The sequence below is a fragment of the Dunckerocampus dactyliophorus genome, chromosome 6, assembly GCF_027744805.1.
Source record: "Dunckerocampus dactyliophorus isolate RoL2022-P2 chromosome 6, RoL_Ddac_1.1, whole genome shotgun sequence".
Lineage (NCBI taxonomy): Eukaryota > Metazoa > Chordata > Actinopteri > Syngnathiformes > Syngnathidae > Dunckerocampus > Dunckerocampus dactyliophorus.
In genome coordinates, this window is record NC_072824.1 from 12,451,051 (window position 1) to 12,470,575 (window position 19,525).

At 41.3% G+C, this 19,525-nt stretch overlaps 3 protein-coding genes across 7 annotated transcripts; 2 read left to right on the forward strand and 1 right to left on the reverse strand.

The window, feature by feature from the left end:
• The first annotated feature begins 72 nt into the window (after positions 1 to 72).
• On the forward strand, positions 73 to 9,012 carry atad5b (ATPase family AAA domain containing 5b). Its single transcript, XM_054778007.1, has 14 exons — positions 73 to 749; positions 1,348 to 1,599; positions 1,665 to 1,761; positions 1,849 to 1,949; positions 3,293 to 3,444; positions 3,534 to 3,708; positions 5,639 to 5,892; positions 5,984 to 6,077; positions 6,212 to 6,276; positions 6,348 to 6,516; positions 6,593 to 6,693; positions 7,498 to 8,081; positions 8,185 to 8,337; positions 8,808 to 9,012. The coding sequence occupies exons 1-14, from the start codon at positions 398 to 400 to the stop codon at positions 8,902 to 8,904; spliced, it is 2,646 nt and encodes an 881-aa protein (XP_054633982.1). The 5' UTR covers positions 73 to 397; the 3' UTR covers positions 8,905 to 9,012.
• A 9-nt stretch (positions 9,013 to 9,021) lies between these two features.
• tefm (transcription elongation factor, mitochondrial) lies at positions 9,022 to 11,627 on the reverse strand. 2 transcript variants are annotated; one of them, XM_054778011.1, is made up of 5 exons: positions 11,480 to 11,627; positions 10,535 to 11,028; positions 9,815 to 9,964; positions 9,563 to 9,741; positions 9,022 to 9,488 (listed from the first exon to the last, which is right to left on the reverse strand). In XM_054778011.1, exons 1-5 carry the CDS (start codon positions 11,520 to 11,522, stop codon positions 9,215 to 9,217), a joined length of 1,140 nt encoding a protein of 379 aa, XP_054633986.1. In that variant the 5' UTR covers positions 11,523 to 11,627; the 3' UTR covers positions 9,022 to 9,214. The 2 variants fall into 2 exon arrangements, with proteins under 2 accessions (XP_054633986.1, XP_054633987.1); XM_054778012.1 differs by having other exon boundaries at positions 10,535 to 10,872; positions 11,480 to 11,611.
• An 830-nt stretch (positions 11,628 to 12,457) lies between these two features.
• Positions 12,458 to 19,371, forward strand: LOC129182836 (arf-GAP with dual PH domain-containing protein 2-like). Of its 4 annotated transcripts, none has more exons than XM_054779405.1 (12): positions 12,458 to 12,501; positions 12,599 to 12,706; positions 14,767 to 14,897; positions 15,165 to 15,256; positions 15,406 to 15,491; positions 15,579 to 15,691; positions 15,824 to 15,970; positions 16,069 to 16,152; positions 16,209 to 16,271; positions 16,350 to 16,427; positions 18,059 to 18,287; positions 18,370 to 19,371. In XM_054779405.1, the coding sequence occupies exons 2-12, from the start codon at positions 12,619 to 12,621 to the stop codon at positions 18,396 to 18,398; spliced, it is 1,140 nt and encodes a 379-aa protein (XP_054635380.1). In that variant the 5' UTR covers positions 12,458 to 12,501; positions 12,599 to 12,618; the 3' UTR covers positions 18,399 to 19,371. The 4 variants fall into 4 exon arrangements, with proteins under 4 accessions (XP_054635380.1, XP_054635379.1, XP_054635381.1 ...); XM_054779404.1 differs by having other exon boundaries at positions 12,461 to 12,507; XM_054779406.1 differs by lacking the exon at positions 12,458 to 12,501 and having other exon boundaries at positions 12,515 to 12,706; positions 16,221 to 16,271.
• Positions 19,372 to 19,525: the final 154 nt, after the last annotated feature.

Sequence of the window (19,525 nt, forward strand, 5' to 3'; positions counted from 1 at the left end):
CGGTAGTGCGCCAAATGGGACTTTGCGCTGCTGCTCAAAAGATGTTTGACAGCAAACGTTTTAAAGTTGCTCTGTGTAGTTAATGTCACTTATAATCGTACTTTTATACAACACTTTTAAACAGCGTGAATTGCTATTTCGAGTGGATAAAAAGGCTAAATGTTAACGTCGAGACGAGACACGAAACGGAAGCAGTATGTTCAACACAAGACAAGGGCGCCATGTTCAAAAAGCTTCAGCTCCGGTGTTGACGTTTTGGCTTCTTTGCAAAGCCAAACAAATTGAAACGGAGTAAAAATAGCCTCCAGAGTAGTTTGTTTGCTAACGGAGAGCGGCCTGAAACAGTCGAGGTTAAGTCGTTAGCTTTAGCCGGCGTATTATACAATAGCGTATTAGCATGTCCGTCAAAGGATGTATACAGTACTTTACCGAGGGTGTATTCTGGCCGGACAGGAGCACTAAGGAAGTTGAAGACACACCAGTTTTCTTGGGTTCACCACTGCAGCACGCCAGTAACAGAAACGGGCATGGGTGTATTCCGCCACAGAGTGAAGATGGAATGAGAATGAGGCAGAAGGGCCCATTAGTGCCTTTATCATGTCAGTCGTGGGGAAGAAATGTATCACCTTCATCTCTGCACAGCTTTTTGAAGGAAATCCAAGCGTCCAACACAGCATTCCCTGTGCATAGTGTGTTTGGAACGCTGCAGAGGAAAGCCACAGATATGCTACAAGATGATAAACTAACAGGTACCAATCATGTAATATTTACAGTGTCTTTCTATATTTGCAGTATATAAAAGTAAGTACTGTACAGGCCTCTCATTTCATCCGCCATTTATTATTACAGTCCATTTTCTGAAGGGCTATTTATATATTTATATACTTTAATTACTTTATACTCCTTTATATGATACACTTTAGAGCAGTCTGTGTACAGCTAAGGTGGTGGTCACGTAAAATTGTGGCGTTGCATGAGTGCTGCCTGCGTTGGGGAGCTGCGGTTCATTGAGGTGAACCATGAATTCCAAAATGTACTGTGACATTGTGAAGCAGCGCATGATGGGAAACTGGGCCGTGTGGCAAACATACCTCCAAGATGACAAGGATATGGACTTGTGTTGCCAACACGCAGCACTCAGCACATAACGGTGCACACTTGTGTTGCCAGCAATTTAGACAATAATGGCTGTGTTAACTCATTTTAGTGGCTAGTAAATCTATACTTCTATACAAGTTCTACACTGACTACTGTAATGTATATCCAAGTTAAATCTCTATCGTGTTGTTCCTTGATAAGATATAATAAAATGGCTGCTGAAATATGAGGGTACTCTCTTTGTGAAAGGAGAGAACCACTTCCATTCTCGTTGTCAACACTCGGATAAGAAGAGGAAACAAGAGCTGGGCAGCTGTGAGACAGGGCCCAAACGTCTGAGATCTAGTAATGTGACTGCCACAGCAAATTGGCTTTCCATGGAGACGACTCAGCCCAGAGTGAGCAAACTGAGTCGTACTCGGAAACTCAAGCAGCAGGCTGCCGGTGAAAATGGGACAAGTCACACAGAAATCAGCAAAACATGTGATGTTATCCAAAAAGGTAATTATTCCGGTAAGTACCATTGTTACTGTTTATGTACTATAAAATAACGTGTTTTACTGTAGATTCTAGTTGTGATGATGTTCTGTGGACGGACAAGTACAGTCCTCAGTGTGCCAGTGAACTTATTGGGAATTCTCTCCAAGTGAACAAGTTGCACAGGTTGGTTGCACATAATGAACTGACATACTTTCTCCACCGCATGTATAGCAGTTGAGAATAACACTATCCATATTTCGTTTTTTTTAGTTGGTTGAAAAAATGGAAACAACGAGCCGACTGCGATGAGAGGCGGCCAGCAGAGCAAATTAAACCCAATAAAAAGGGTGGCGGGGACGTTTCCACTCAAGGTTGAGATTCAAATGACATTTTTGTTTATACTGGAACCTTTTAAGGTTGACCTCTGATTTGTTAAAATAGAATACACTTTTGGTGATGCGCATTGCATGTACTGTATTTTAAAAAAAACAAATTTGCATTCATACTCGTCATACAAGTGTAAAAAGAAGCTAACCGCTATAAACGTAGAAACGTTGACACTGGACTTGCTGGAGTCTTACCACTTTGTCAGTCTGTTTACTTTCTGATATGTACAGACCCTTTCCACAAAATTAGAATATGATGGGAAAGTTTATTTATTTCCATAATTCCATTCAAAATGTTTAACTTTCATAGATTATAGATTCAGGGCCCACAATTTAAACAAAGAAAAGTGGGCTACTTATTTGTTTATTTTTTACATAATTTGGGCTTCCAGCTCATAAAACCCACAAATACAGGAATAAAAAAGAAGAAATCACCATTTACTTCTCAGTTTTTTCACACAAAAAAAAAATAACGATCACATCAAAACAATCAAAATATGGTACTTTCAAAACGATATGTCACTCCTCAGTACTTGGTTGGGAATCCCTTTGCCATCACTGCCTCGATACACAGTGGCATTGAGGAAATCAGCCTGTGGCATTGGCTGGGCGTTACGGAAGCCCAGATTTCCTTGATGCTTGCTGTCCGCTCTTCTTTGTTTTTGCATCTGGTGCCCCTCATTTTCCTCTTGATAATACCCCATAAATTCTCAACGGGGTTTAGATCCGATGAGTTGGCTGGCCAGTCAAGCACTGTGATGGCATGGGCATCAAACCAGGTTTTGGTGCTTCTGGTGGTATGGGCAGGGGCCAGGTCCTGAGAAACAAATAAGTACTTGACATTGTTTAAATTGTGGGCACTGGATCTCTAATCTATGAAAGTTTTAACTTTTTGAATGGAATTATGGAAATAAATAAACTTTTCCATGATATTCTGATTTCCTGGAAAGGGACTGTATATTGCTTGTCTTCTCCTCTTGCATTTGTCTTCTCTTAACTCCCCTTGGTATGCTGTCTAAAAGCCAAAGAAAAACTCACTAAACGGAGTTCTCATAAGATAGGCTGACGTCATGCATGACAGGACAACAGCCAGTCTTTTTGAACAAGTGTTGCAAGAAAACAAAGATAAAGCAAAATTCAAGACTTCGAGAGTTCGTAGTAGGATGTTTGAGCAAGATGTGCTTTTGCGGCATTGAGCAACTTTTGATTGAACTTTTGAACTTTGAACTGTTGTTTCCAAATTTGGGGTCAAATTCCCACCTTTATGGCCTTAGATGTCAATTTGGTGTATAATGAGTGACACATCTGGTTAAAATGTCCTGTTGCAGATTCATGGGATTGTGGTGACTTCCAGGGTGAGGTTGGCTCAGCGGAGCACGCAGAGAAGCCCCCGCTGTGTAACACCATGCTCATAACTGGGCCTTCAGGTGTTGGCAAGACTGCATCGGTGTACGCTTGCGCTCAGGAGCTTGGCTTCAAGGTCGCGATCCAAGAAAGTTTGACGATACCCGATCTCGACCATGCAGCTTCTCCACAAAATAAATTTAAATTCCCTATTTCACCGGGCAGGTGTTTGAGGTGAACTCATCCTCACAGCGCTGCGGCCGTCAGATTCTGTGTCAGCTAAAGGAGGTGACTCAGTCACACCTGGTGGAGACAGCTGGGAAGGACCCGCTGAAGCCAGCTTACTTCAACAACTACAGCACCAGAAGAAGTTGCTCTCCGAAAAGTGAAACTTTAGTGGGTAAGACCTGGGAATTCAGACAGACAAAAACAGGTGCAGTACAGCATTTTGTGTACATCTGCAATGTACTAAAAGACATTGATGTGTATCATTTATCATAACACTTGACAACTAATTAGGGGTGTCACGAGATTAAAACATGACAAAATTTCTCGTTTAGAAAAAAACTGTTCATAGCAGACAACCAGATGATAATAAATTAATTAATCACACGATAAATGAAAATGAACTCTAATTTTGCCGGTCTCCATATATTGCCATGTGCACGCATGTCTGTTTCCCTTGTCTCTCGCCTCCAAACAGGCAGGAAGAGGATTCAGTCCGTGCATTGGTTCAACACCTAGACGCAATGGCGTTCCATTGAACAATGGCGAACAGAGTGAGACCTCGTCAGTCATACAGTCGCTTTGTCTCTGTGTGGATAGATGGGGCAGCTAGCATACACACACACACACACAGCAAAAGATTGGAGGTTTTTGAGGAGCAATGCAAGATAACATGGTAGAAGTTTGGAGGGAAAAAGATGCTTGCAAAGCTAAATGCCACAGCCCCGTGTGGGAATATTAATGAGCAAGGTGAGTCCATTAACACGAATTGGCTCATTCAAGTGGTAGCAACATAAAAGGCAACAAAACAAACTTGCCCACCTCAAACATATCCACCCTGCCCAGTTTTCCCATCTGCGGATAAAGCTGCACATTGAGATGCAGAGCCTTTGTCCCAACCGTCAACACTCACTGGAACATCTGGTCGGCAAAGTGAATACAAACGGAACCACGCCAAATGGTGCGTGTGAGAAAGTACATGCCACAAACGGCAATTCCACAACTTCACAGAGTGAAAGATGACATTAAAGGAAAAATATTGCATTATTATTATTATTATTTATTATATATTATCATAACATTAGTGGTTTATTTGGTTTCCAATTATATAATTTAGTGTCAATTTTTAGGATAAACTTTTCAAAACACCTGCATTTTTTCCGTGATTAAATAAAAAAAAGTTTGCTTGTCCAGTTATATTTTTTTTTCATTGTACTTAAAATTAACGTTAAAGTCTCGTCTCCCCTCGTCTCGTCTCATTCTTATGGACCCAAGCTCGTGAGTTGGGTGTCTTGTGACACCCTTACAACTAATACATCTTACAGCTTGCCATCGAACTTACTGTAGATCAACATTGTTCGAAATTTTCTTCCTTGCTTGCTCCACAAGTTTGAAGTCATTTGTGCCAAAAAAAAGGTTGCATGCCTGACTGACCTGAATAGAAAATGACCCCTTGTTTTCATTTTTTTATGACTACATACATAACAAATGTATCTTTTTTTTTCCGTCAGGGGTTTGACCATCTGATTGGTGGGCTCAGAAATGTTGGGGACCACTGCTTGAGCGCACTCGAAAACATACCAAATTTGGCAAGGGCCTCGATCCTGGATTAAAGCTATATAATCATCAAAAAATTCTAACATATTTCAAATAATTGCACAGGTAGTCCACCATTTTGGTTTGCAGATGCCATTTCGGGGGGCGATTTGGGACATTCCAGTTTTCTGTGAAACTTTGTAGTGCTGGTCATGTTTAATTTAATGTGTACAATATGCCGGGGGCCAATAAAAAAAAAAAAAAAAAACAAGCTGTGGGTCAGAAATGGCCACCCCTGCAATACAATAGCCCTTGAATGTTTACTATAGCTGAAAACTGCTTGGCAAAGCACTGGCACCGAAGGCACCGACAGGTCTGCCCTGTAACCTATAACCTTTAAAATAATTAATGCTCTTGATCTCCCGTGCTGAGAAAACTGGTTGGATATTTACCAGTACTGAAGAAATGTGAATATACTGTTAGCAGTAAATAAAGGTAAACATTAAAGCAACATGACCTTCAAGACCCGTCCACTGCAGGGATTTAATTTGCATTTTTGTCTTTAACAGAAAAAATGTCCGCTCCCAAAAAGGTCACCCTCGGCTCAAAGACCCGATCAGCACAGAAGCGTGGCCGCCTCAGAACCGCAGGAAAAGAGAGTCCAGCCGCAGTCACTTTAACAAACTACTTCAAAATGAAGGCCAGAGCAGATCACCTCTGTGGTCCGTCGCTGTCTGAGAAGCGAGACAAAATACCTTCTGGCTCTGATCAAACAGCACAAGAGAATAAAAAAGGAGCCATGTCACTGATTTTGTTTGAGGAGGTCTATACTCAACACCATCATGCCTGAGCATCTCATTTATTAGCTTTTGAGGCTGCACATGAAATCACTTTCTGTGCTTTGTCTATAATAGGTTGATGTCGTATTTGAAGATGACGTTGGCTTCCTGGCAGCCATCAAGACGTTCATGACAACCACTAAAAGGCCAGTGGTTCTTACCACTAATGGTAAACACATATTTCGAATGACGTTGCCATTGCCAGCATTAATAATGCTGTCCTGTAAACCGCAGTACTTCAAAATGGTCGTATTTTTGAAAGGCACCACCCATACTCAAACATAACATCTATTTCCTCCTTAGATCCAACTTTCCGAGAGAGATTCAGTAGCAGCCTGGAAGAAGTCGTTTTCAGGACACCGTCAGCGGTAAGTTGTTAGCACTACTTGCCTGCAGCAAGTGGATCAGCTCTCCCACTCATGAGTCTTTCTTTCCACAGGTGAATGTCTGCAGCTACCTGCAGCTGGTGTGTTTGGCTGAGGGCGTGAAAATGGAATTGGACGACGTGAGATGCCTCCACACACTCACCAGTGGCGACGTCAGACGTTGTCTCCTCCAGCTGCAGTTGTGGGTGAACAGTGTTAAAGGCCTCCCAGAGGAACACCTACGTGCGTCACTCAGAGTAGACTTACTTCAATTCAGCCTTTAAATGCTAACTGTATTGTTTGTACTTCTGCTTCTAAGGCACTCATATAGAAGGGGAACAGTGCTTTAGTCATAGTGCAGGTTGCACTGCCAGCATGTTGGGTCTCCACCCTGTCGGCCATGTTCTGAACCCTCTAAAGGTAAATTACACAAGATTAGGTACACCTCAAAAAGCTATTAATTTAACAATTCATAAATTGGTTTATTATTTTGGTTGTAGTTTGCTGTTTTTTTAATTAATACCTCTCTGTCAGTGCAAATTCAAACTGATTACCTTAAATAAGGGTGCGAAGGACAATGTGAGCAGGGTTATGCAATAGCTACAAAACCAATGAAACTTTGAAAAGTTTCTTAAACTTTTTGCTGTTTCTGTGTGTTTACGTTGAGGCCTAGAAGGGCTGCTTGATCCAACAGATGGAGCTGTGGTGAAAAAAGCTTGCCGTATGTGTAACTCAACTTTGTCTTTTAGACTGCAGTGCTGTTTCTCAAGTCCAATTATTCCATCAGTACACTACAATGCAGTTGACTGTGTAAAAATGATCACAGTGTAGTGCTGTCCCAAACTGAGCGCATTTACCGGAAATGACGATTGTAATATTTAACCGCCTTTTTAAGTTTGGAGAGGCCCGGTAGCCCCTCGTCTAAGAGTAACCAAGGTGGAGACTATTTAGCACTGCACGCACACACCATTGTGACCGTATTGAGTGGAACATCTGGGTACTAACAGCGCACTGCATTTTGCCATGCTTCTCAGTGTGAGAACACTTATGCACTCGAGTGACGGTGCGGAAGTGTGTGAATTGAGCAACATCAGAAGTCTGAAATTGCATTGAAATATCCAATCCTACAGTATATTTTGTTTAATGCCACATACAAGACTGGAGTGGCGTACAAGCTATCTGTACGCCTATCTAAAGGCAGCTCTTGTATTGAATATCCTACAGGATTCGTCATGGACTGAAGTGGACATGAACAAGCTGGCTGAGAGCTGGAGGAGAAATGTACCTTTACTGTACTCCAACCTGGAGCTGCTTTTACCCATCAAGGCCGTACAAGGAACAGCTGTCCCTTCAGCACCAGACACCAAACCAATGCGCAACGGACCTCGGCTTAGCAACAGGATTGTAGAGGGGTCCAGTTTGACACACAGAGCACAAAGAAACTCCTCAATTTTGAAAGCAAAGTCACATCACATTAGTCAGCAAACCGCAGCCAAAGTAGAATTTCAAACTTTGAACTCTCTGGCTGACTTCTTTGACCTCATGTCATACCTCGATAACACAACAGCAGCAGCAGCTCCACACACAAAGGAGTTTGTTTGGACAGGATCTGACAGGAAAGATGGCTTGTTGGATGAAATGAGCGAGGTGGAGGAAAGAGGGAGTCAGAGCCAGGAGAGGTTGCTGGAAATTCGGTCAGCTGTGGAGGGTTTGGGATGTCGCAGGTGTTTGACTGAAGCTGGGACATGCAGGTGGGAACAAGGTGACATGAGGTGGAGCTTGACCTATCAACCTTTGTGTGACCCAATGTGAGTGACTGTATACAGTGTACCAACATTATAACCAAGATGAGCTAAAAACTAGTCAAACATCATCCTGTTTTAAAATTGCATAATGTTTGCCTGTACACAGTGTTTCCCAGAGGAGGTACAGGCTGAGCCGGGCGGTGCTGAACAGTCGCTCCTTTAGCCTGTTGGGAAACAGACAGGCGGTATGCGTTGACTACATGCCAGCAATCCGCTCTATCAGTCGCTCTTTGAGGCAACAAGATGGCGAGCCAGCCAGGTGAGAAAAAAAATCACAGTTTCAGTTCTGAATGTGTTTAGTCCACATGGTCCATGTGGATGTCCTATTATAGGGTGGTATCACGTAACTAGTGATCGGCCATGCTACTCTACGTACTTCCAGTTTTCTGTTTTGTATATTTAAGAGCTTCATTCCAGTTGTTTTAAAGTAGAAGTAAACCTTAGCTGGATGAAATGAAACTGTCACAAAACATCTTTCATGTACACCAAAAGCAGAGCAGACATGGCATCTGGAAAGCTGACGTTTACTGTGGAATGTAAAGAGATGTATGAGTAAAAGCGACTCTAAATAATAATAAAATGCATTTGTACAAATAAAGACCTAATACTGTCGACCCCTGGAACTCTGCTGTGGAGTACTGTCCACTATATGATGGAATACAGGTATTTTAATGTTTTTTTGCTGTATTTATTTTGATTTAAATCATTTCTCCCCTTCCCCCACATTAGGTGTGTGAACTACCTCTACAACTTACACCTGTGCCTCTGCAAGACAACTTTACGCCTTCTGGCTGAAGATTTCTCCAGCATAAGTTTGGCAATCTAAGCAAACTACCTCACTACTTTTTCAACATTCCCATAGAAAGTTTATGCAGTATTTGGAATATTTATTTTCCTCTATGACTGTAAAAAACTGTCAAGTGAATGATGTGCAACCATGAAATATAAATAAAAAGTTTTTATTGTAACAGTTCAAGTACTGTACTTTTCTACAATGGTCCAAATGGACAAAGTACACCTTAGAAATCAAACAATGTAAAAACATTGTTCAAATGGTGGTGAACATCTTCTAGCTTGAGCAGAAAAGTTCCAAAGTGCTCACGTGGTCTCTGTGTTTGTTGCCAAATGAGTGGATGCTAACTAAGGGATTCACTGAGCAGCTCGTAAAAAGCAACTGCCTGCAATAGAGCATCGCAAAGCTCCTCTCCTCCTGCTCCTTTTCTGATGCTGCTCATCTGGAACGAGTTCCTGTACTTCACCAGCAGCTCCGGTGGAATGTTTATCCGCGGCAACTTCTGCGTCACCGACTCGGTCATCAGCCGCCGCACTACCTGAGCCCCGCTGGTCCGCGCCTCACCCACCATCAGTCCAAAGTGGCGTCCCACAGCGGTGCGCATCATATTCAGGACTCTGCAAGAAGTTGTTAGTGGGTTGGCTTTCTGGCAATGACACCTAAGGGACTTAAAACTGTAAAAGCATGAAACCTGGGAGGAATGTTGGAATCTGACGGGAGGTTTCTGGGCTCCAAGAGAGCAAACAACATGGCCTCCACCGTCCTCATGTGCGCCATGACAGGGAATAAAGCTGTGTTCTGGACTGAGATGGATGGTTTCTCAATGATGTAGAAGTCAGCTGAAGGTAGGAGGGTCACCACTGCTGACACCTGTTAAGCACAAAAACACTATTTTCAAAGGGTACAAAATGAGTGAAATATGTGTTCCTATAGCCAGACTTACATCATGAAGGTAGGCAGATGCCATGTATGTCCCCTTCAGGAAGTTTGGACAGTCAAGGTGCTGCCAGTCCAACACTGTCATCGCTCTGTCCACGTGTGCCCAGGCTATTCTATTAGTTGCACACACTAGTGACACAATGGAGTTGGCATCCTGCATTAGTCAACACAAGCACACATATTAATAAAGGATTAGATTTCATATAAAGCTTTTCAAGATACCCAAAGTGCTTCACTGTGAAGTGAACACATTATTCATTCACTCCTCAGTCACACTGGTGGTGGTAGCCACAGCTGCCCTGGGATAGACCACCACCATTCATTCATTCATGTTTATACACCAGTGTGGGCAGCACTGGAGGAAAGGTGGGTGAAGTGTCTTGCTCAGGGACAAAACAGTGACAGCTGAAATTAAACTGTAACTTTTCATTTCCATGGTTGTCAGTCACAAATGTTCCTTAATTTTTGTTGAATACTTGTATCGAGGTGTGTCCAAATTGCAACCCGCAGCTCATTTTTTTATTCTAAAAATACAACCATGAGAGAAAAAAAGATCACAAGGCATAATGTAAAGAGAAAACGTTGAAATGTTGCAGTTAATAACACAAACCTGACATGCAGGCCGTTTTTCTTGAAATATATAATAATATATACTATAATATTTTTCCTACAGTACTTCCGAGATCCAGCATCAGCGTGCCCTAGTAGGCTGATCGGTACTTACCTCCAGCCAGGACCTGTCCACCTCTGGCCTAATGAACTTGGCCAACTGGATCCGCACTTTCTTGTCCTTCTTCACCGGGTTGAGAATGGAGTTGAAGACGACAACGGCGCTTTTGTGCTTCAGCAGCGGTACGTTCACCACACTCTCCAAGGTCCTAAACGGTCCATGCTTGCTCCTGTAGTCCACTATGTTGTTGCACTTGCGTCCTCTCAGGAGCTTGACACTAGACAGCTCCGCGGCCGAGGCAGTGTTGAGTAGCTGCAGGATGGTGTCTCGCTGTTCGGCGGTGTAGTAAAAGTCCAAAGGAGCTCCGTGCTCCTCTTCCTCACACGGCCCCGCTGACGGCGGAGAGACAGCGGTGGTTAGGCTCTCTATACCGGCAACAGGGATTCTGCTCCTCCAGCAACACGTGCACTGGAGGTAGCGCAGCTCCGCCTCAGGGAGACAGCCTGGCCGAGGTTGGCGGAACAAGCGTGGCTGGCCCACATACTGATCTGCACAGGTCACACAAGGGTATCACCATCTCCGAAAGCACATTTTACTGCAATTTCATCATTTTAGCAGACAGGGTTGTGGTGAAACATTGTTTGCAAGTGGGGGCATCAGGTTTGTGTGCCAAGGCTGACATAATGCCACCAGGAGGCATGTCTGTATGGTATTCAGGGGCTGCTATGAGGTGCTGTGATATTTTTGTACCGGTACTTACAATTAAGGTAATCCAATACTTGGACTAGTTTGTGATACTTGATTTCAGTGAAAAAGATCAAGTGCTATGTAAAGTCTTATGTAAATCATGATACATAAATTAAAACTGACAGCAATAATGGTTCCATTCCATTTAGTTTTAAGGGGGCCCAAGTTTGTTTTATTACGAATAAGCAAAACAGTCACACGCCGTGCAATCAAACGGCGAGTAAAAGACAACAATTCACTAACGCTACTTACAATTACGAGCAACAGACGACAGAACCCGCCTGGCGACCCACATGTTCGCCAATAAAAGTAGATAATCTACCGTTTTAGATTATTTGGGGTTAATTCCGTCATGGTACAGTAATGTGTCCTTTAGTTGTTGTCCGACGCTTTTTAAATGTCCGGTGGAAACTACAGTATTTCTTCTCGTTCCGGGGTGTGCACTGGCCTGTACTCAATCGCCCTCTAATGGTAGGGCGTGTATTTGTTTTATACTGTGTCAGGCAGGACTCGGAACCATTGATTTTCATTTTTTAAGTTTACTGTATATATTGCACATCCTATATAAAACATAATAATGCTCAGTTTGGATTGGCCCTGTCAGCTATATATATGTATATATATACAGTATATATATATAACAATATGTTTGTTATGCTATGTTATCAATATGTTATTCATAAAAAAACACAGCTGGAAGACACACATTGCTGTGCATCATAGATACTGTAAATAAAATATAGGAACATACAAAAAGCAAGCATTAAATTAAAGTTTTTAAAAAGCAAGTATAATATGAGGAAAAAATATTCAAAAATATCATGGTGAGCCAAAGGTCTGGGAGTGCAAGTGGGTTTTAAAAGTGTCTAATGTGTAGAGGCTGTTCATTCCACATGTTGGGAGCAGCAATAGAAAAGACAGCTGTACCCTCTGTGCTTCTGCTTAGAGTTTGGTACCTCCTCGGAGCAGTTGGTCAGCTGTCCTGAGAGAGCGAAATGGAGTATAACTACTATATAAACTAATGCATCACACACCACTGCAAACTGCAACTACAATAATAAACATACAATACTGTATTGTTAAATTAATCAGTCGGTGTGGGTGTACCTAAGCTACCATTTACAGCTGGTCTTTTATAAACGTGATCACACGCCTCTTGCACTTCCTTTCTCTGTTATTTCGAGACCAAAGCGTTTGTGTGCAGAACAATAAACGCCATGATGCTGCGCAGCAAAGAGGAAATGCTGGGGCACGGGACTGTGAGAAGCAAACATGTTTGTGTGCGTGTGTGTGTGTGTGTGTGTGTGTGTGTGTGTGTGTGTGTGTTTTCACTTGCTAAATCTGTGCCATTTGTTTGACTGAATGTGACAGAGGCTATAGTGCCTTCACCTATGGCCAACTTGGAAAGAAACAACAAAATGTTGCTGGATTTAGTACGACAGCCTTCTAACAACACCTGTGCCGACTGCGGAGCTCCTGGTGAGTTTATTATAAAAGCGTGAAGCGTCTGACTTATAAACTGCTTTTTTTTTGTTTTTTTGTGTCTATATTGCGTTAAAGCTGATATTATACCACCAGGGGGCATGTTTACATGGCACTCAGGGGGTGCTATGATGTGCTGTGATGTATGAACCAACATAGTGACACTTTAATGAAGATATTCCAGTGCTAGTACTAGTTTGCAACCTATACCATTTGAGTTCAGTGTAAATTATCACTTAAGTGAGTAAAGATACATACATTAATATTGACATTAATTATGATTCCATTCCATTTAGTTTTTTGAACGACAGGTACATTCTTGGGCAATGTGTTTATTTTATGTTTATTGGCGTTTGCCTTAATTCAATTCAATCTCTTAAGTGTGTCTTTTTATGAGTATAATTACTGTATGTATGTTACATATAATAGTGAAAAGCCATACTATTTTATATTAATACATAACCTGCAAGGCATGCTGGGAAGCTCACATATGTGGTGACACAAAATACTTGCCACTACTGCAGTCTCGCAGACATGGTGTTGCTTAAAGCAGCAAATCAAATTGTATCTTATAATTTGGTCACGTTTTATGTTATCCCAAGTGGAAACTGCTATATGTGTTGTTCCACTTAACCCGTGGTGTCCGATGTGCAGCCCGGGGGCTATTTACAGGTTGCAGTTTGATGTTATGGACCCCCAGGGAATATTCTAAACACCAAAATTAAACATGAAAAATTCTGAAGCAGAGTTGGGGTCAAATTGAAAAGAGAAAAAGTTCAAATGTTATGGTTATGGTTTAATTTATTTTGAACATGCATAGAGTGTACATTGAATGCTTCATCTTACAAGTCATAGTTCCACATGTCCGAAAAGGAGTAGCGGGCGCGAAAGGCAGCATTATCCTTCAATAGTGCCTTGATATCATCCTGTAGAATGTTTATATCATTGCATAATGCTGTATTTTCTTCCGTAGGGTCTTTAACCTCCTTAAGAGCAGCGCGCAAGACAGCTTTCATAGTGTTTAAAGCCTCCTTAAGAGCAGCGTCCAAGGCAGCGTTGTCTTCCAATAATGCCCTGATATCATCCTGCAGAACCCAAACATCCTTGCATTATGCTTTATTTTCTTTAGGGTTTTTAGCTTCCTTAAGAGCAGCGCGCAAGGCAGCATTATCATTCAATAATACTTTAATATCGTCCTGCAGAGCCTTGATATCATCTATAAGGTTTTTAACCTCCTTAAGAGCAGCGCTCAAGTCCGCATTTTCATCTTGCAACTCCTTGATTTCTTCGCTTAGTGCTTTGATAGCCTTGCTCAGTGCTCTATTTTCTTCTGCAATGTTGTGACACCAAAAGGGGCATCTATAATCATTTCATGGAGGTTATCGTGATTATGGTTAATTTCTGCTTTCAGAAGCGATATATCCATCCTTATATTTGCAGAATTTTGTGCTGATTTTGGTTGCAGATTCTCAATTTCTTGCATTATTTGTAATAGGGTAATCTCTGGTGTCTTCTTGAGAAAATCTTCAAATCCTGGAGTTGTTCTTTTTATCTGATTTTGAGTCCGTAGATCCAGAGCCAGTATCATTTTGCTTTGTGTTTGGCATTGTTGCTAAGCAATCGTTTTGAACTTCAGCAGTTATCCAGTTAGCTTGACTTGCTAGCAGGTATCGACACTTGTAACTAGTTTATTTCAAGGAATCTGGACCACTCGCCTATCCAAGTTAACGTCGGGGGATTCAGCAAGCAGTGCTGAACTTGTGTTCATGAAGTGTTTTTGTGTGATTAGTAAAAATAAAATGGAGAATATCAAAGCGACCCCCGCATCCTTGAACTTTCCTGTATGTGGCCCTTGGTGGAAGAAGTTTAGCATCCCTGCTCTTAATACTCAATGTCATCGCTGACCTGTAAAATAATGTACTATGTGTATGTCAGGGAAATATGTACTGTATCGTATACAGTGGTTTTGTATTTCACTACTGTATACTCTATTGTGAACCTTTACAGTTTTTCCGTTTTTTAGTTCTTTTCTGACAAAGTCATCATTGTGCTTGCAGACCCTGACTGGGCCTCCTCCACTCTGGGTGTGTTTTTGTGTGTGCACTGCTCAGGGATGCATCGGAACCTGCCCACTATCAGCAAAGTCAAATCCATACGTCTGGACCTCTGGGAAGACTCTCTTGTAGAGGTTTGTACTTTGGTGTTCATTTTACACATGCACACGCACACACATAGTCCAATACAAATATAGAATATTTCCTCAAATAGTAGTCGTGCATTGTTCACTGTATAAATATTTGCATTTTTTTATATGTCCCTTGAGGTTTCCTCTTCATATTGTATGTTAAAGTGACTGACTGACTTAACATGGACTTATGTTTCATCTCCCTAGTTCATGAAAATATGTTTTTGGCTTGAATGTCACTTGTTAAATTGCACATTTTGGGTTTTTCAGGCCATGCGAGTGAGAGGAAACTCAGTAGCCAAAGCCACATTTGAAAAGTGTGTTCCTGCTTTCTTCTACCGGCCAAAACAGACAGACTGTGTGTATGTAATAGTATATACATCATCATTATTAGCTCAGTAGAAGTGAAAGTGATGGCTCAACAAATCACTGAAACAAGAACAAAAACAGCTATGTTTTTGATTCATTGCATCAAAAAACAAACATGTCGTGTATTATTCCTAACTGTCAGGGTTCTTAAGGACCAGTGGATCCGCGCTAAGTACGAGAGAAGAGAGTTCACAGGAGAAAAATTCATTCACCCATCCTATGGTGCAGGTATTCTGTATCTTCACCTGCACCATGTATTATGTTTGCATTTGCCTTCATTCATTGTGTGAGTGTGATCCATTCATCCTATTGTAGATACAGTTGAGGTCACACTGTGGAAGAAGGGCAAAGACAACAAGCACTTTTTCAAAAGGATCTTCCTGTTGTCCCGGAATGACTTCACCCTTAGATACTTCACCAAAGAGGAGGTGAGTACCTCTTCTCTAAAACGCAGTAGGATTTCATACAACATGTAATGCATTGTAATTAGTGGACAGCATACGAGAAAAACTCAAAGCGTCCTGTTTCAATAATCTGTCTGTGTTCTCGTTCAAACTAAGTCTAGGGTTCCCAAAGCTGTGATCAGCATGAGGGAGCTGAATGCAGTTTTCCAGCCCGAGAAGATCGGCCACGCTCACGGCCTGCAGATCTCCTACCTGCACGAGGAACGTAGCAGGAATATTTTTGTTTACCATGAGAATGGACAGGTGAGGCCCGATACTCAAAGCAATTTCAATCAAAGTGACTCAAGAATGCTGAGTTTTTTCCGCCAGTATTCACAATCTTCTGTCCATGCTGTCTATAGATCATTGTTTCCTTTTTCAACGCTATTCGTGCAACACGCCTGGAGTACCTCCAGAGGAAGCATCCCACTCTCCGACTAAATGAGGTGAGTTAAATATCTTGCAATAATGTCAATTTGCTTAGTGTGTTTTATCTACACAGTTAATACCACAGATAACTAGTCAATGCCTCAAGGAAGGATACATGGAGAAAACTGGCCCAACAGTGAGTCAGCCGCCACAGACATAAAGCTGTTGTTCATTATGCTTTGGTCTAATCTGTTTTACTTGTGCATGTTTGCAGCAGCGGGAGCCATTCAAGAAGAGGTGGTTTAAGCTGTGCTCAATGAACAGGAAACTGCTATATTATAAATCCCCACTGGTAATAAACAGGAAACAAAGATTGAATTAAGAGTATTTTATACATATAATAAAATACTGATAAAACTGATTAATACATCATATTCATCATATTAATATATACAATACAGTATCATAGCATATGATCATGCAACATAACGTAGCAATCCCTCGATGCACATACAGTATAATGCAGCTGAGATCACTGCATATCATAGCCATCCCTCGATACCACACGCATGGAATGTTCCAGGAAAAATAATAACATATCATACTGTAGCAATTCCCATGTGCCTTGGAAATATAATGCTTCTGTGCAGATCACATCATTCCCAGATGCCAGGCTTCATACATCACAGTATATCGTAGCCATCCGCACATACACTGCAAATAATCGTACAATAGATTCCCGTTATTTGCAGGAGTTGCACTCTCAGAAAAAACGCGAACAACAGCATGCATTGTGGGTTATAGGTTAGTATAAAATAGTATTGTTTTTCATGTACACAGTAATCCGTCGACATTTTGCGCTTCACTGCTTTTTGCTTCACTTTTTTTTTAAATCATGCTGTTTTGTGGGTAAATATGTCAATTAATATGCATATTTAAGAACATTTGACATATTTTACCTAAATTAAGCATTTTACAGCTTAACTATGGCTAAATTAACTAAAATACAAATATAAGGCATTGAGAAGACGCATTCAAAGGCGTTGCGATGATATGTAGTATTCTACATTGGTCACTAGGTGTCAGTAATGTTACTGTGATGTTTGGTGAGACACACAACGACCAGACTTGATCACCGCAACAACAGGCTTTTATTGCAGGATTGAATTATTAACAGGCGCAATAATCCCTAACACAAGCTACTGTTGCCGGCGTAACCCACGCTAAACTAAAACTTAACTCTGAACCCCCGATGCCACTTCCTGTCCGCCCACCCAGCACGGGAACACATTTACAGCGACACACATGAGCATGAGTCTTATTTATGCCTTTAATGGCTAATTTTCGCTTATTATGTCGACCATTTTGAGTAATACGAGTGATATTTTGTGTCTGGAGCACTCTAATCATGTTAAACAACGAACAGTTTTTCTGTACTACGAAAATATTCCTTTTTAAATTAAGGAATCCTACTTCGTGGAAACTGTTATCACAGTCGGGGCTGGCACCGACTAGCTGTGATGAACAAGGGATTACTGTATTAGTGTGTAAGAGTCTATTTTGTAGTCCATGTGGGACTGTTAACATTATGTGTTAGTAGTGCTATTTTTGGTTGAAGAGGTAGGCATTTGGGTTGACATGGTCCTGTTGGACTCACACATCACATGAGTAAGGGTGGAAATATCAAGCTAATTTGAGGTTTGCTTCTGGCTGGCTACTTTCTGTGCAACTCAGGCTTTACCAATGTAGGGCAAATGAAATGGGTTTTCTACCAAAAACACAGCCTAATTATGGAAATTACAAGCACAAAATGGTGGATTTTCTCCCAAATAAATGATGTTTTCCTCAAAAATGAGCGAATTTGCTGAATATACACAGGGGTCTACTGTACATCACAACATATCATAGCAATCCCTGTATGCCAATATAAATACTTCCAGCGTATCATAGCAATCTAACCCTATGCCGGCTGCTCCCTGTTAGGACGCCACAGAGTTGGGCACCGTTTTCATCGGCACCGAGAGCCACAACTACTGTGTGACACAGGGCAGCACACGGAGCTCCAGAGGGGGCCGCTGGCACTGCGCCATCACTCTGCAGACTCCTGAGAGGCAGTTTGTGTTCATGTGCGAACAGGAACAGGAGCAGCATGAGTGGATCGAGGCCTTTAGGAAGGTCATATGTCAGCCCATGACCCCTGAAGACTATGCTAGTAAGATCAGCACCCAGCAAATACAGTATGACATCATCAGCATCATCTGCTTAAATCTTAGTGTGTCATTTGTGTTTGTCAGATGAAGCCAACTTGAGAAGGGGCAAATGACTGCTAGCGTCTCAACTGTTTAAGACTAAAATGTGGACAAAGGAATTGGGACACATGGCCATTACACCTACGGGAAGTGAACTCCACTCTTCTGCAAAGACTTTCTACAAGATTTTGTGTGTCCATTCATCCAGAAGAACATTGGTGACATCAGGTCACTGAAGTTGGATGAGTTTTAATGACCTGAATATATGAGCCTGAACATAGGACAAAAAAAAAAAAAAAAAATCAAGTTTTTAATCATTCTTTCAACACCAGTTAAATAAAAACGGGTATACTGTATATTTGCTAACTTGCTAACTACTTTAAGAAATTTTTTTAGGTATTTTTTAGCTATTTTTTTAGCTCTGACTTGCTTGGAGAAAGGTCTTTGGTGCCACCTGTCGGTTTGCATGTATAAATCTCAAGATTCCCAAAATATAAGTAGACTTTGGTATTATTGTGACTTTTTTCTTGAGAAAAAAAGTACCATTTTGGGTCATTTCGGTCAATAATGTATATAATATTGAATTACAGTTTATTGATTGGTGATACATAGCTACGTTTTTAATACGTACACACTTCTAACCCAAAAAGTAGTATTAGCTGCATTTTATTTGTCGGAAATGTAATGTTAGTGCACTGTTTTGTTGTTCTTAATGCAGAATTTTAAATATGTAACTTGTAGCAAACGCTGTCAAATAAATGTAGCATAGCAGAGAGTACAATATGTACCACAGTGTAGTATAAGTTGCACAAGTACTTATAAACTGAAGGATGCGAGGTGGGCACTTTGATACATTTTGTGCATTAGAGATATTAAACGCAACCCATCGGAGAGCAATGTATGCTAAACTATCGTAACAGAACATCAGCATCTTAGCTTTGTGTTTTAATTACTGTAATTCCACAATATATATAATTTATAATGCTGAGGCCCAATAAAAAACGAGCTGCATGCCGAAATTGACCCGTGAGCTGCATTTTGAACACCCCTCCTGTAAATTTTGAGTAGTATTTTCTGCTAGTAGTTACATAACATTAAGCGATGACTCTAAATTGACTCTGTGAAACTGCATCAACTTCTATTTTTTTCATTTTATAATTTTTCTTTAATAAAGTGGCTGATCATGCACACAAACAATACA